Below are 17,801 nucleotides of genomic sequence, written 5' to 3'. Positions count from 1 at the left end.
AATGATAGTCTTAAGAGTAAAATTAAACAGAGAATAGTGTATGTAACAACTTCAAAACTGCAGAATAAACAAAACAAAGGTACATGTTCACAGACGATAAAATCCGACTTTACAATAACTCATCCTTAATCAGTGTTGACAAACAAAGTAATGCTACGATAAAAGAATTTTAGAAGAGGGAGATTTAATTTAGACTCAACTGCATTACAAAAATCTCTGAAACCACTTTATGATTTTTGCAGCTCACACCATGACATCGCTTTGATTCAAAAACTTGTAACAGCTTTAACATCAGGCAGCAGCTGTGGAATGTTGATGCCTACTTATAAATTAATGACACACTTAAGATGTGCGTTCAAATCTGATTTTTTTTTTTTTTTTTTTTTTTTTTTTTAAAGAGAACTCAACTGCTTTGTCAGAGAAAACAACTTGTTGTAGACATCTGCTGTAACTATGTTCTGCCAACATGAAACCATCACCATGTTGAGAATAAATAAAGCCACAGCGAACAAACTGTGCAACAGAAGATATGATTTAGCCATTTTCAGTCATGTGTAAAGCTACAGCATCCAGCTCCACAGAGTAACAAAAGCCATGCAGCCTAACCAGCTGCATTCAAACAACCTTGCCAGAGGCTGTGATTTTTTTTTTTTGTAGAATGAAGTTATAACACCTACATATAGTAATGAAAACCAGATACAAAAAATATATTGAGTACAACTGTACCAGCAGTGAGTATTTCTAAAATGTTAAAGATAAAAAATAAATTCTGAGTAAATATATAGTATAGAATAAGGTTTGTAATAGAAACCAGCTATTTGAAACATGCTTTCTAGTTAGAAATACTATGATTAATATTAGTTTACTTAGTAATCAGCCACAGTGAGTGTGTAGACAAAATTATTAAACAGTGGATATGTCCAGTTCACCATCATACAGATGACAGTCTGATCTAGTATCTTCAAAAGCAGGGAGGGGGGGCAGAGCCTTACTTGTATTATCACAATCAACACATTAGCTCCAACTTAACAGGTAACCTGTTACCTAAATGGTCATAACGGTAATAGTACAAATGAGACCCAGCTGTCATTTTCAAGTCATTTAGATTAAATTAAGCAGTGTGGTCTTTCAATGAAAACAAAGGTGGGATCTATGGCTTATATATATATGCTGATGAAAAAAGGCAGGAAATTTCTTTGGCTATCGAGGAAGGTGAAACGGAGCACAAGCTCCTGACAACTGACCATGTTATGATTCTGCATTCCAAAACAAAATCTATGATTGTACATTTTTTTTCTCCACTACATTGTCGTAATCAACTATTCAATATTTACTGTAGTTTGCCAATTTCAGATTGGTCTAATAGATAATTAACCTCAAGGTCCACAAGAACAGCCTACATGAGCACCATATGTCTTACACTGTTCTTGGCTTAGGGAGTTTGATTCTTGGCAAGAAAAAACAGAAGGCAATCTCCACTCTCATATGCACATGCTTGGGAAGCGTTTGTAATGTTTACTCCCCTCTGATTCACGGATCAGCCTCTGGAGTTTGATGACCTCCACCCCTGGCCTTGATTTGGTGCCAGGCATCTCCCAGCGCCTTGGCAAAGTGATCATCCACTGAACCCGTGATAGACACGGAGTTAGACACTGGCTCCGCTTCTTTGTAGTTCTTTCCGAGGCTGCGGCGGAAGTGCTCCTCGATCACCGGATCGCAGACTGCGTTAGCTAAAATTATATTTTGTGTCAAGTAACGAGACCAAAAAGCAGCTTTAGAATTTTTCTATCAATCCCTGGGTGATATAGAGCTCTACTAGATATTAACTATAACAGATAATAACATGTATACAAAGCAGCAAAACCTGAGATTATGTGTGCCATTTTGGAGTAGAAAACATAAAACCTAAGCCTGTTTAAAAGCCATTTTAAAAGCTATGCCTTTTTTCTATTAATGAGCAATACACTGGATATTTGTCACATGCAACAACTGTAAGCAATTTAGCTAGATGTTCATATATATTGCTATTATATTACCCATTGCAAACATGCAAAAGGCTTACCATTAGTCTTTCTCTGATCAGTAGGTGGGCTGGGAGTGCAGCCATTCATGTGGCAATGTGAGAGGCTACAATTGCGGTTGCTCGCAGGAGCACAGGTGATAACAGAGGGGCGATTCTGTAAGAAGGAATATTATGCTTGAACACCCACATTAATGTCATACAAAGATACCAGACATGTACATTTACTCGCTATACTATCAAATGAAGACACCTGCAATAGAGTATTGACCAACATACGTCACTGATATGGAAAATAGTTGCTTCACCTACAAGGCTGCCGACCAGTGTCCAGAAAGTGTTAAAAGATTATTTAGCATCCGTCCTGTCTTGTCTGAGTCTAAGGGCCAGTGTCCTCTGTGTTATTCACATTATTTCTCTAGCAGTGAAGAACACACCACTAGTGACAGTCATGTGTAGAACTTTTGAAATATGCCAGACTTTGGACAGACTTAGTATTGAAATTGCACTGACAGCAGATCAGCTTCTACACATTTTACAGTTTGTGTGTTCCGTGTTTACATGTGCTAAGTTAAGTTTTGAGCAAAAGTGAAATACAACGAAAATATGGAATACAGTACACTTGTGCAAAAGATGAGAATAACCAACAAGGAGCACCATTGTGCTTTTGTAGCACATGACCCATAGTCACATATTTGGAAAACAACCAGACACCCACACTGGAGTACGTGATGACATCCACACAGGAAATTTATATTATGTGAATTTCTTCTATGCAGATGTTAAGAACAAACTGGCCCATAACTGATCCAAATACTTTACTTTATTCTCTATACTGTGAAAATCAGGTGTACTCTGTGGACATACCTGCTGCCGTTCCACGGCTCCACTTACGACCGGCCTCTCAATCACCCCGACTCCAACATCCTGGCTGTTTTTGGTCAGAGCCAGGGGCTGGTCTACAGCATAGCCAGAAATGGAAGCATACAGGTGGTTCCCATGAAGACTGTTGGAGGAGGAAGTGATGTGCTCCACAGGACTGTGGCTGAGTCTCCAGTGCTCATTGCGGTTGTCTCCAGCAGAAGGGCGGGCCCTTAATAAAAAATAGAAATTAAAGACATTTCCCCAACACCTTCTCCACCTCACAAAATATTTTTGTCAGCTGCATATCTCTAATAACGTCACTGCAGTGTAGACCAGGGCTGTTTCTTCCCCATCACTTATGTTTCTTTAAAAATTAGAAGTGATTTCCTGTCTTATATGTTGACCTATAAGGGAATTCCTGTCTGTCAAATCAACTCTAGAGCACATGCAGATCTGAAGACAGAGCACACAATAGGAGTCAATACTTTTTAACTTACAGCTTTGTGGCAAACAATCTGCTCATTTTGGTCATGTGGTCATTGTCACAGTTGATACGGTCCTCCATTTGTTCCTCGCCATACTTTCTTTTGCTTGGGCAGTGCGGAGGAGGTCCAGTTATGTTTGACATGGCAGTGGACAGGGAGGGCATCCTGGACTCGTCTGTGGAAAATCAGCAATACAAAGAATACAATTAAACTTAAACAAAGATAATAACCAGCAGACACCTTTATGTTGAACATAGTAAAATGGTATATCATAATATCAATTTGATTGCCCTTCATCAATGTCAAATTGAGGTACAGAAACAAAGCACTATAAAATAAATAAATAATAAAACAGAGCTTTACGACGATTTAGTTAGTAGCAAATGTATGAGACGCAAGATGGAAGGGTTTTCATAGCTATGAAGAAATTACAGCCAATGTTTACGGTGACAAGATTTGTATTCTTCAAATGTCAGTGAAATTAACTTTACCAGTGACTCATGTCGACAATTTGAGAGAAACAAACTTCCAAAATATAACTGAAGTAGTGAAAAGTCACATGGCACTTAAAGGGCAATGTCGACCAAAACATTAGTGTGACCAGGAAAACTGGAAAACTAGAAGTTAAACACAATTAAAAGACACATACCTTCGTAGTGCAGTCTCCCAATGTTATTGTTCATTTTGTCCAGGAACTGAGGGTTCAACAGGTCCATTCTAGTGAGAAGCATTTACACGAACAGGCTAGTTGCTAACATCGATGTTAGCAAGCTATACCACCGAAGACAACAATCAGGTCTCTATCCTAAAGAACAGGGAAAATGTGCGAATCAGAGTGTGAAAAGAAGAACAGATGTAGCTTACATCAAAGTCAATTTAGTAAAACGAGTTAGCAGCCTTTTAATGATAGCAGTAACCTGGTTTATGATGACGTTAACGTTCCCACGGCTAGCCGCACGGCTTTGCTAAACAATTAAGCTAAGCTAACCGCAACACTATTAGTGTAGTTTTGAGTGCTAGCTTAACATGAGTTGTGTCATGGAGGTATATTCGCTGATATATCAGATATGATGTGATATCAGATATCAATACAGTGACTACCGTCATATACATATATTTAAAAGTTATTTGTTTACATGAACCACGAAGCTATGAAGCTAAAATAGCTACTTTGTCCGTGCCACAAAGTTACGTTAGCAAAGTTGCTAACTTCGTAGTTACCTCAAGACTCTTAAAACTGTTCAAGTCGAGCGTTCAAGTACATTTACAACAGTTATATCCCATGCCCAGCGTCCACCAAACTACAAACAAATTTGTGAGGTTAGCAGTAAACATCACTTACTTTACTTCATCGACAAAATTAGCATTAGAGCCACAGCAGCATGGCTAGCCCAGCTTGCCCGTACGCTGCCTTCAACGTCCTTTCCCTGCGCAGCAGTCCTCAAACAAAAGACAGTGAGCGGCCCTAGCGGAGAAAGCAGGCGAACAGGGGCCAAGCTTTCTGCTGCAACACCAAAAGTGTTCAGCTAAAATGTAGTCCATATTAATACGTGTCAAATTGACTATATATTTAACTCAGCTATTTCTGCGGTTAATTTCTAATGCAAGACTGCAACTGTAAGATCTTACACTAATTCATTCATAAAAAAAATGTATAGTGCCTTTAAACACAGAAATTTAACGTGTCATCACTTGAATGTATCAAACATTACTTTTTTACAGCACAGAGTTGAGTTCAGGGTAAACACCGAGAGTCTGTGAGCTGCAGTTCTCACTGATTTCTGAATTCAACAACTAAGTTGATCGGTTTTGTTGTTCACTACTACTGCCAGCTGGTGGCGCCCTTGCACACATGCACACAGAAACTACAGCATCTTTACAAGTAGCATATTTTTAACATTAAATTTAGACACACAGATTTGTTTGAAGAATGTCTAAATGTATATTTTTTTCCTCACTGTGCTCCATAAAAAAATGACAAATAATGTCTATAGGTTTTATTTATATGCCCTAAAATCACTTCTGTGATTCATTAGGATGAATAAACAGAATAATAATTTAATAATGAAAGTAGTGATATTGGCTTTATGCACTCAGATAAAGATTATGTGCCTCTGTAATGTTGTGGATTATTTGTTTTTCGCTTAAAAGTGTTTTAAACCCTGGACTGAATTTGTGGTGACCTCTGAGCAAAAAGCAAAAGTTATTGATTTATTGATCTGTTTCCTGAACCTTTTTAAGACATTCATCTGTGTTGGAGGTCAGGCTTTATTTCTGTATTCTTTAAAACAAAGTGGAGCAGCCAAGGAGGAGAAATAGCACACTGTAACACAGGGCTAGTAAGGAAGTTATATATATAAATAAAAGTTAATATAAAAATAAAATAAAAATATAAAATGTACAGTGTGTAATATATCTGTTAATTAGCCAATATTATATATATAATAATAATATGTATATTAATTTGTATGAAAATGTAATTGTACATAATAACTATAACTGTGCCACCTGTTTTGGACAAATGCTGATTAATTAGCTCAAATAAAACAGCATTTTAATAAGTAAAAGCCTATAGCTAGCAGCTGACTGAGGTTTTACTGCATGCATTGTGTCTCCGGGGACTGCTGCTCACGCTTGCTGTTATTCAATGCTGCCCACCAGTCCTAACAGCCATTTTAGATTTGAAGGCTGCATTTTATACACACAGAGAAATGCAGTGCACAGACAGAGGGCAGAATAACCCTGAGGAAAAGTGGGAGAAGGAGTGAGGGGATTGTGATGTAGTACTCTTTATACTCTCCTGCACTTTCACTGGAAACCCCTCTATTTTCCATGCTGTGGTTCAAAAAGGGATGACACCTCCAAGGCAGTAGAAAATGGGGGAGGGGTACGGAAGTCATGCATGCTAGTGAGAGAGAGTAGAGGACGAGAGGAGGGAGGAGAAGCACAGCCAGAGCATCATTTGCAATGCTGGAGGAGAGCTCAGACTAAAGGGGATTGGCTGGAGGAGGGTGTAGCGTCACTGGCAGTGAGGGGGAGCTTTGAGGATGCTCCGCTGTGCTGGGAGGGAATACATTTGCTGGGAGTTTGCATTGAGACCTCAGCCATTATCAGCTGTGCACTGAGAACAGGCACTTCTCTGCAGAATCATTCTCCACACCCAGTGCTTGTTGATTTTCCTGCTCTCTCTCAGCTGCAGCCATGAATTATTTGCGTCGGCGTCTCTCGGACAGCACGTTCATCTCCAACCTGCCCAATGGCTACATGACAGACCTTCAGAGGCCTGACCCAGCTCAGCCTCCTCCACCTGCTTCTTCCGCTACACCTGCCAAGTCTCCTACAGCTGGGCCAACACCTCCAGCTACTTCCCCTGCTCCAGAGAGGAAACCTCAGCCGGCTCAGTCGACTGGAGCAGGCTTCTTCAGCTCCATCACCAACGTTGTAAAGCAGACAGCCGCCTCAGCAGGGCTGGTGGAGCAGACCCAAGTCACGACACCTAAGAAGTTTAAGATCCTCCTGGTCATTGATGAACCATCACAGGAGTGGTAAGACAATTTGCTGCTTTACTAAGTCTTGTAATGATCCCCTGGAAACATGTGTGTTTTGTTGCTTGTCTCTGTCCTCCTCATGGTGCATTTCAGTGTGATAGTTAAAGAAGCAGTGAAAGAGCCTTTGTACCAGGCAGCCTGCAGGTATGAATGGCAGCTGCTGGGGTTTGATGGTACAAGCAAAGAGGCTGACAATACTAATGAAAATGCGCTTCATTGATTCTCAGCAGCAATGATATTACACCAAGATGGAGGGCTTTTTATGGTCCTCAATTCTCTCTTCATTCCAGTAAATGTGTAATTTTTCCTACACCAGCCGGTGCAAAAAAAAACGATGAAATAACTAAAAATTGTTGATGGCATTTTCATTTCTTATGTTTGTGTAAATTTCCACAGGTTTCATGCATGTCATGTCTATATAAGTGTTCTAAATACTGCAGTGCTTTCCCTGCCATCAGTGGGGTTTCCCCCTGCATCAGATCACATGATCACTAACATTAATGCAAGCAGTTACAACCTATAGTGACTCAGGTTCCATTAGTAGGTAACGAGGCGTTATCTGCACAGCTATGTTTTCCCAGGCTGCAGGAACGTAGGTCAGTCATAGTACTAATGCTAATAGATGGCTTGCTTTAAGACATTTAAGCCGGTCTGATGGCAGCCAGTGCCTCGGGGGATGTCGCTCACAGGTAGATTAAAACAAGCTTTCTCTGTCAGTCTTCTGCATGGAGGACTTCAAGTACCCTAAATGAGCGTGCACATGGATTTAGGAGGAAATTACTTTGAGTAGAGGCTCATTTCTTGTCAAACAGTAGAAGTATGGTAACTCTCTCTCTGCTCTGGATGAACATTTATTTTCATAGCTGACATGTTTTCCTCAGCAGTGTCTGTGAGGGAGGTGTTTGGCATCCTGTAGTACAGTATTTACTGACATTATCAGTTGCATCTATTGATGGAAAGCACTGAAGTGAAACTCAACTCTGTGATGCCCCCATAACTGTATAGGGAAGAAGGATCACTCTCACACTGGATGGTGGAGTATTACCTGAAGCAATACACTAACATCATCTTCAGTGGCTACCTGTTAATTTAAATACCAATACAGTGGATACCAATAATTTAAATGTAATTAATTATGAATATTTTATTTTATGTTATTTTAGGAGTTGAGTTACTCAACACATGCCATCTGTGGCGGTTGCATCTTGTGGAGACCAAAACAAGATGGCTACTGTGTGTGTGTGTGTGCAGGCCTGGCCATTTATATAATAGAAACCTTGATCATTGTTAACAAGATCAGACCCTCATCAGCAGGATGGTTGCCAGCAGTGTGTGGTCACTCGCTCCACCTTTATTATAAGTAGAGAGGAAGAAAAATTAGAGTGTGGTGTGCCAATGCACTGAAACAGCTCTGCAGACCTGGCCGAGAAACACAATATAATACTCTGAGTAAAATCATGCCATTCATCAAAGGTCATTGTAGTGGATAATAGCAAACAGGTTGGCTTGGGAGTGGAGTGATGTTTTCAATCTAAATACAGTCAAGCACTACATTCAGTATTCCAGTAGTTTGTAGTGTGTGTGACACTCTGGCTTCATATGCATTTTGCGTACAGCCGCTTGGGACATGAGCTACAATTTTTCATTCAAAGGGCTTCCTCCGTCTGAGTGGTGCATCTATTTTTAATGGCTGCTCGGTATCACTGAAAGGGAGCGTGAGCGTGTTTGTTCTCTAGGTTTGCCTCTTTTTTTTGGTTGCTTTTATGAGACCTTTAACCCTGTGGTTGTAAGTGAGTATATCTGTACAAGTCAGTTGTGAATTACTCAATGCTATTCTCTGCTGCCACACTGAGAATGAGAGAAAAAGTACTGAAGGTGTTTGAAATGATACGTGCTTTGTATTCAGCCCTCACAGCAGCAAAGCAATATGGCTGTTGGCAATAAGAAGATGAAACATCTCTTTATATTTGTACAGGTTTTTTTTGAGTACCTATTATTCACTGTAATGCTGCTACTCCTTCTGTCTGAGGTATTGTTTATGGCAATGTCTGATAGGCGGTGTCAAGAGCGCTCTCTGTCCTGCTGCTGCAAATGAAAGCCAGAGTGATGAGACCTGTTGGCTCTAACACACAGAGAATGAAATTCTCCAGACTAATTTTATCTGGAAGACAGCTCAGTCTGCAGAATAAGATCATAATCCCACATGATTTTATTAGATGTAAATTACATATTTTCTATTTTACAGTTCCGTGTTTGACTCTGCATATATCAAGTCTATTCTGTAATCATCAGACTATGGGCACAGATGTCAAGAAAGCCTAAACTGACTGTGTTGAGCAGAATATTTAACACCTGTTCTGATTGAATCTGTGTGGCTGCCTGGGCCCAGACTAATGCCTTCTGTTACTGAGCCAGGGTTTCACTTGTTAGATGAGGCTGCCAGTCACTCAAAGAGGTTTGTTGTGTTCCAGGAATGCTATGCGATAAATTTACTCTTATGACAGGAAGAGCAGATGGTCTTATACTTATCAGACTAATGGTTAAGATGCACTGTCTTCTTAGTATCTCTCTGATGTAGCTCAATCAAACCAAAAAGACTAATATTCATTATTTTATTCAATCACTCGCTGTTCAAATGTACAAAAATACACAGTTGTAAGTGATATCAAATGAAGCATCGCACTCTGAAGTTAACCTTATTCAGACGCATGCGACAGTGAACGTTATGCAGGCGAAGTAATAAGGCATTAAAATTCAGCAAGGACTCTCTGCTTACCGGGCTCTCGGGTGAATCATCTGAATGGGAAATAAGTAATTTGGTGACTTTGACTGAGCAATCTGCAGCAATAATTATGATTCTTACTTTTTCATAATATATATTGGCATAGTTTGATATTACAAAAGAGTGATTTAGTCTATTTTGATTTCTCATCTCAAACTCTAGTCAAGAGTACCCCTGGGGATTCATGCAAACAAATGACCTAAGTTAATATCTGCTATCACCACCTTACCTCTTTTCCACGGGAAGCACAGTGCCTAGTGGCTAACGCCAATTTTAAGGCCAGGAGTCAGGGCGAAAGCAGAAGCTAATGTCTCTGTTCAATTTCTGGATGAAATTGAACAGAGACGGTGTCATATTTTGAAAACACTGTCTTTTATCTGTCTGTTTGAGCATCCATCAGAGTGCAGAGGAGGCTTTTCATTTCACCAAATATAGGAGCTGTGATTCATATTTTAATGCTTGTTTTCCTCCACAGCCAGATCCCCATCCTCTAATTAGATTGGGAATGAATTATTCAGCTGCATCTCTTCATCAAATAAGCAGGCAGTGCAGGGTACATGACAGGAGAGCAATATTAACTAACACAAAGTGAAAACTTAAATATATCAACACAGCTGTTCTGCATTATGGACGGTTTACAAGATCTAGCTGGATAAAGCTATCATAATCCGTGTGCCACTCTTGCACTGCAGTAGATGGCTGTTACTTTAAGTGTGAACCTCGAACTGTGGAAACCAAAAATGAAGCCTTCTCCATGGCAACTTCACAGAAATAGGAGGGAAGGGTTCCTTTTTTAGGGGGGGGGGGGGACTGCCCTACTGACTTAGCCTGGTGGTTTCTTCTGTCAAATCTGAAGTTGTCAGGGTCACTGCCTTTATATCACGGTAAGAAAAAGACAGAGATATGAAACGCAGACAGCCACTGTGGAGTTTTTTTGGGGTCACTGCTCCATTTTAATCTTAAATACCACGGGAAGATTTGCTCTTCAACAAAGACCCAGATGAACAAAGGGCTATCTCATAAAGTGCTGAATCACAAGTCATGAACAATGCAGCCATTTTCAGACATTTTGATTCAGCAGAAATCTTCACTTCACTGCATCATCATTTAACAACAATGCCATGGACCAGGCATGCAGGAGTGTTCGTTTTGCATCTGCGTGTTTGAAGGGTAGAAATGTTGTATTCATGGAGTCTACACATAGTGGCACATATTCAATAGTAATTTCTATTCCAGGTTTTAGCAAAGCTTTTGTATTAGTATTGAGTTCTGGTATTGAGTGATCGATTTACACTTGTATGTGTCATCAATTACAAGAAAGAATGTGACCATTCTGTCTGCTGTTACATTAATAAGTGATTTCTTTTTTTTTAACCAGGGCAAAATTATTCCGGGGAAAGAAAATATTTGGGGATTATGACCTTAAAGTGGAACAGGTATGTTTGAAGAACTGTGTGATATCCATTTCAAGCACTTAAGTGAAACAGAGTTGAGAAGTTTAAATACTCAAGAACCTTTCTACTTATAAACTCCTCAGGCGGAATTCAATGAAATCAACGTTGTGGCTCACGCTAATGGAAGCTGCAGTGTTAACATGCAGGTTCTCCGAAACGGCACCAGGGTTGTCAGGTGAGACAGACACACACACACAGACACATCACACAGCTCACTGCCTGAGGTGTCCACATATTCTGGTCAGTGTTTTTTTCTCACATGTGTGCTGTAATTTTATTTTCTAGGTCATTCAAGCCAGACTTTGTCCTCATTCGTCAACATGCCTTCAGTATGACCCAGAATGAAGATTTTCGCAACCTGATTATTGGTCTGCAGTATGGTGGAGTCCCGACCATCAATTCCCTCGAGTCTATCTACAACCTGTGTGACAAGCCGTGGGCGGTAGGCACTCAGTACACAGTGGGAGGGCTATACTGTGGAACAATAGCAGACAGAGGAGCAGTAATGTCTGGGTTGCACAGTTGTCTGTTAGATCAGTGTAATTTTCTGTCTGAATTGATTAAAGTGCAAATGATGTGTTAATTATTTACCTTCATACAGTTTGCCCAGCTCATCAACACCTTTAGGAAGTTGGGTGCTGAGAAGTTCCCTCTGATTGAGCAGACCTTCTACCCAAACTACAAGGAGATGGTAAGAACTCCATCATTTGTTTACACAGCATATGACTTGAGTTGCAAATAGAGTTGTCACACCTGAGATGTTTCAGTCATATAAACTGGATGCAACACAGTGGGCTTTGCTTACTACATCATTTAGCAATACCAGTTACAATCCAACCACACTCCCGACAAACACCATAGCAACATGCCTACAAATAGAAACTGGACAGTGCTAATTGAGAGACACAAATGGTGGTGCAAACAAAAGGTCTTTTACTACAGCTTCCACTAATAGTGATGTACATTCAGCCATCTTAGATTTTGAGATTCAGGTTTAGTAAATACCTCCAATAGTGCCACTGTTTCACTGCAGACATGTTTAAAGGCATATAGCAAGTCTATTCTGTAATCATCAGACTAAGGGCACACATGTCAAGAAAGCCTAAAGTGCAAAGTCCAACTGACTGTGTTAAGCAGAATATATAACACCTGTTCTGATCAAATCTGTGTTGTTGCCAGGGCCTAGACTATTGCCTAACATACAGCAGAAAGTCTTAAGATCCTAACTTAAATACTGTTTTCTTTATCTTCACAGATCTATATATAGTATGCAGAGTGTCTGTATATTGCTGCTGTAACAGTGAAATCTCCCAGTTTGGGATGAATAAAGTACTTCTGTTCTATTCTATGCTTGCCAATTGTCTGGGACACAGCGTGTTATGTAGCTGTTATAAAGGTGCTAAATGCTCACCGGCATAATTACCCTTAGTATCACCAAAGAGAACTTACATAGCTAGTTTGTGACAAAGGACAACATAAGGCAATAATGCAATGTATACTCTCTCACTTTAGGTAAGCATGCCATCATTTCCTGTTGTTGTGAAGATTGGACATGCCCACTCCGGTATTGGAAAGGTACAAAGACTTTTCCTGTTGCAGTAATACCCAGGCATGCTTTGCTTTGTTTGGCTGTTGCTCTGCACTCTATTAGCTTTTAGAATCTGCCGGTATCTGTCGTCATTCTGACGCCTGTCTTTTTACGTGCAGGTGAAAGTGGACAACCATAGTAAGTTCCAGGACATCGCCAGTGTCGTAGCTCTTACTCAGACTTACACCACCACAGAACCTCTCATCGACTCCAAGTACGATATCAGAATCCAGAAGATAGGCTCTGACTACAAAGCCTACATGTATGTATAGTCACACTATTGTTACCTAACCCTAACCCCACAAAAAAATGAAACCAAACTTTTAATTTGTGTTTTTCACACTTATCAGGAGAACGTCCATATCTGGTAACTGGAAGACCAACACAGGCTCAGCTATGCTTGAACAGGTGGCCATGACTGACAGGTAAGTGTTGTTTAAAGAAATAAATACATATATGCATACATGTGGATTCTATGTGCTCCGACAAATTCATGTATTGATTGTCTTCTTTAGGTACAAGCTGTGGGTTGACACCTGCTCAGAGATTTTTGGGGGACTGGATATTTGTGCAGTCAAAGCTATCCATGGGAAAGATGGCAAAGATTACATCACAGAGGTATGAATCTGAGTCTGAAATACTCAAAATCCTGTGCTTCTATGAATGCATAAAAATAGTGTTGTCTGTTTCTCCCTCTCTGCTGTAACCATCTTCCATGTGGCACAGGTTGTTGGTTCTGGCATGCCCCTGGTAGGAGAGCACCAGGCCGAGGACCGGCAGCTCATTGCTGACATGGTTCTGGCTAAGATGAACCAGGTAGCAGAGAAGGAAGCTAATGCTCCTCAAAGACCCACCACCATACAGCCAACCCAGGTAAAGCATCTCAAAGCAATAGAGACTTAGCTAAATAGGGCCGGGTGGATGAGTATAAATTCGTTTCGGAGTGGAGTGTGGTTCTGAACACTCCTGTGAAATTTTTTTATTTATTTTAGATACTGTATTAATCCCAGAGGGATTGCCAAGCAGTGTCATACAATGACTAGCAAGGTGCACCACTCTTGCCCAAGAACACACAACAGTGACTAGGGAGGAGTTGGGATCAAACCACCAACCTTCCGGTTACTAGACAACCCTGCTATACCACTGCGCCACTGTTGTCCCCAAAATATTGCTGGCAGCGCCCCTAAGAGACTGGAGCCTTAATCCAGCGCCTTAGACCGCTCGGCCACGCTACCATGTCGATTGTCTGAAAAGATTAGCAATAATGTAACTCTTTTGTGGAACTCACCAGTTTTGGGGAACTGGAGAATGTGGGGGTTCTCTTTGGTCAGACAGGGTGGATCTAAGTCTCTCCATGGTTACATACTGCTGAAAATAATGCTCAGAATCCAGCTCTGAAATGTCAAACATGGGGACTGCCATGAAGCCTTTTATCAGGTCCAATAAGAATTGCAGTTTATCTGAGATGACATGATGCATGTGGCCTATAAGGCCACAGTCTATCACCTTTCAACCAAACCAAATCAAATCAAACCAGTCGCCTAATTCTGTTATAGATCCTATTACCTGAAAACCACCACAGACTGAATTGTTTTTTTTTTGTGTGTGTCTTTTAGGGGGCTGGCCAAAAGGGAGAGATTGTTGGTGAACCCACTAAGAATGGTGCCGGACACCCACCTCAAGGTTGTCTGCAGTACATTCTCGACTGTAATGGCGTTGCAGTGGGTCCAAAACCAGTTCAGGCCAACTGAGTAACCCAGAAATGATGAAGAAGGAGTCTCAGAGTCTAGATAACAATGACGTACCTTAGTCGGACACAATCGCAGACGTGTGTGGATGCTGATAGCTAGATAGAATCCGATGTGGGTGGTGTAAGCTCATGCAGCTGAGTGCTGGCCTGGACTGTGTTTTTAACTCTATGCAGTGTCAAAATGTACTGTCTACTTGTTGACCAGTTGATTTGTGTGCTTGTATAGGTCACCTATGTTCCAGTAGCTGTGTTTTTTTCCTTTGAGGCTGCTGTTGATGATGTAAAAAGCAGATTGTGCCTACACTGAGTTCAGTGCTGCTCTGTGCTACCTGTTTGACCCAGCTGTGAATCTTTTATTTGCCCTCCTTATTTTTTTATTCCCTCTTTTTTATCATTTTTTGGTGTGTATCTTTTAGATATTGTTCAAACTGTGGACAACCAAACAGTTTGAAGTATGTGTATATCTCAATACGTAAACGGTAAGTGGGTGTGTATGGCTGTAGTGGTGATTATTTTCGTAATTCTACTACTAATAGATATTTATTTTTGTTTTGCATGATTGATACAAATGCCGGTGCAAGCCAGTTATAATTGTCAGATCAAGTGGGATGTCTATCCGAGCTGTGTTCCCTGTGTTTCATGCATTGTGAATGTGTCATAAGAAATGCATTCTATGAGTTCTACAGGAGACGATGTACACAAACGTACAATAGAGACATGCAGTATTTTTGCCTTTATTTAAGTGCATTTTTCTACTTTTATCACAACACCACTAGAAAAGAGGTTATTTAGAGGGATAGATGGTAATAAATATTAAGATGAAATTTATTATATCAAATTTGATTATGTCAGATAATGCGCAGGTGTTTTCACACACATATATCTTCAATATATATTTGTATAATTTTGAACCAAAGAGTATATTATTTACTTTTAATCAGTCGTTGCACTCCAGTAACCCACAATGTAAATACCAGTGAGGGGACTGTAGAGGTTGCAGCTGCATGCAGTTTCATCAGAGACTGTTGTTCCCTGATGCCCTCTAATTGCCTGGTGTAAATCACACATCAGTGAACTGTCGCTGTACAAAAACATGTTATTTCTGATACCAGTAATGAAAAAAAAACAGCCGTGTAATGTACAATCTGCCACGAAATGCCAGATATAAAGTCCTCTCCCCATTTGCTGTATCTCCTCACTGCTGCATATCAGCTATTGTGGAGGTGTTGCCATGACAACGAGTGTTCTGAGTTTTTAGTGGTGACAAATGAAATAGTACTGTGCCCATGTTACTGACATTCAAAGATCCCTGTGAGTTGATGGAAAGTGCAATATTAACCTTCAATAATATATTTATTTTTAAATCAGATCTTCCGTTGAGTCGATTCAAAAAGCTATATTCATCCACACACTGATTTTTTTTTTATTCTTTTCTAACTTAGATCAGTCCTTGTTGTTGTCTAGCGTCTTTTGTGGAGGCCATTCCATATATCTAATACCCTGAAAAATGGCGAAACAGCTAAAAAGCAACCAAATCAAGTGTAAAAAGGAACCTGTACTGTTTACCACCCATTTGTTTGTTACTGTAGTGTAAACTGTGTTCAGCAAGCTCTGTGTGCAACTCTTTTTCTAAGTTATTAAAGTGCCATTGTATCTGTGAGCGTATCCCTGTAAAAGCCATGCCTGAGGCTTTATGGATGTGTTGTTCTCTTTAATAGGAAATATGCCATGACATTGAGTTACAATAGAAGAACTTTACAGAGGTACCCTAGTCAGTAATAGGTGTATGGTTTGGGCCGTGGTACTTTTAAAACTGGTGTTGAGCTGTGTAAGTTTGGAATCCGATACATTGTGGAACAAAAAACTCCTTTCTCGATATTTCCCTTCTGTTACTGGCAATAAAGCTTCCTTTGCAATATACACTTGGTCTGTGTCATCATGTGTGTTATATTGTGAGTATTGTGATCGACAAAACAGTCTAGGCACAGACACTGTACTGCAGACACCACCAATGCATGAAAAGACATCTGTAGATTTTTCCTCCCCTGCTTTCCGTGCTTCTATTTGACAGTGTTTGTCTTACATGTGTATTTGTGTCAGATACGTTTATAATTAAAACAGATTTCTGCTTAAAAACATTACATTTTAAGCCTTCGTTCATCATGTCTTCATATGGTGCCTGAATATCATAATATCTTTTATGCTGAAATTAGGGGGCCCACTGGAACCCCAAGGATTACTTACACAGAGGCCTGCTGCTCCAAATCTCCCCCTCATATCTCCTGCAAAGGACCCACAGCTCAGCCCTGCAGCACAGACGTCTCAGTCTGTGAACCAGGATACTCTGCAGGCCCAGTGTACTTCGATTACTTCTGTGCAGTACCAGGGCCAGTCTCAGATCCAGCAGCAGGAGCCAGCAGCCAAGTCTCTGCAAGAAAACACACCTGAGAGACAGACAGCTGTGGATCATGAGCAGTTAGAGAAGACTGAGGAAAAACCACAGATGAAGTAAGACGGCTTCAACTCTCATGTGAATTCAGAGATAATAACTCAATCTGCGTATATGAAAAATCACGAATCCCTTGTCTTCCAGCAGAACCCAGTCTCTGAGGAGTGCATTTGGAATGAAAGATGTGTCACTTTTCCGCACCCCCGGTGAAGACACAGCAAACACTGAGACCATCCGCAACCTGAGGAAGTCCTTTGCAAGTCTTTTCTCTGAATAAAGAAACTATATTTGAAGAGAACAGGTGGTTGATTCCACAGCGTATCTGTACAGGGAATACTGTCTATCTTGCTATTTGGTGGTGAGATTTAAAGGTTCTAAAATACCTGTTACATGTTACTACATCCAGTTTTCTCTGTGCTAGTCTCTGTTTAAAGTTGGATGCATCAATTAGTGATGTTGTAGCAGATCCATATGTAAAACATTGGCCTAGGATTGATGGATTGTATTGCTTCTTTAGAAATGTATTGTTTTAGCTGCTAACTTTCCAATATCCAAATTGTTATTGACAATCATTATTAACAATGTGTTCATGAACATGTTGGTCCTGCGGTGTTTACAAGTGATTGTCTGTAAAGTGACTGCAACAAATCCAATACCTTAGATGTTACTAATACATTAATATAATATACATAAAGTCCTTAACATGATGCTTCATGTTTCATCATTTCATGTTATTCACGGTCCTAGCACAGATGTGAAACACTAACACTTCTGCTTCCTTGAGCTTAAAATAACTAATATGATGACATTGCTGCTGACAGATCTCACTCAGGTTCTTGTTACTGACACATGTTACTCATC

At 40.3% G+C, this 17,801-nt stretch overlaps 2 protein-coding genes across 2 annotated transcripts; one reads left to right on the top strand and one right to left on the bottom strand.

Moving 5' to 3' along the window:
* Positions 1–264: 264 nt before the first annotated feature.
* Positions 265–4,814, bottom strand: LOC114439076 (transcription cofactor vestigial-like protein 4). The gene is made up of 6 exons (XM_028410825.1): positions 4,712–4,814; positions 4,019–4,174; positions 3,382–3,544; positions 2,888–3,113; positions 2,063–2,177; positions 265–1,730 (listed from the first exon to the last, which is right to left on the bottom strand). Exons 2-6 carry the CDS (start codon positions 4,098–4,100, stop codon positions 1,531–1,533), a joined length of 786 nt encoding a protein of 261 aa, XP_028266626.1. The 5' UTR covers positions 4,101–4,174; positions 4,712–4,814; the 3' UTR covers positions 265–1,530.
* A 1,646-nt stretch (positions 4,815–6,460) lies between these two features.
* syn2a (synapsin IIa) lies at positions 6,461–16,304 on the top strand. The gene is made up of 11 exons (XM_028409915.1): positions 6,461–6,914; positions 11,078–11,135; positions 11,237–11,328; positions 11,439–11,595; positions 11,755–11,844; positions 12,666–12,728; positions 12,861–13,003; positions 13,092–13,166; positions 13,257–13,359; positions 13,468–13,614; positions 14,358–16,304. The coding sequence occupies exons 1-11, from the start codon at positions 6,571–6,573 to the stop codon at positions 14,490–14,492; spliced, it is 1,407 nt and encodes a 468-aa protein (XP_028265716.1). The 5' UTR covers positions 6,461–6,570; the 3' UTR covers positions 14,493–16,304.
* The last annotated feature ends 1,497 nt before the right edge of the window (positions 16,305–17,801 follow it).

Source organism: Parambassis ranga, chromosome 7 (genome assembly GCF_900634625.1).
Source record: "Parambassis ranga chromosome 7, fParRan2.1, whole genome shotgun sequence".
Classification (NCBI taxonomy): Eukaryota; Metazoa; Chordata; class Actinopteri; family Ambassidae; genus Parambassis; species Parambassis ranga.
The sequence above is the reverse complement of the archived record's forward strand: the minus strand, read 5'-3'. Positions and strand labels throughout refer to the sequence as shown.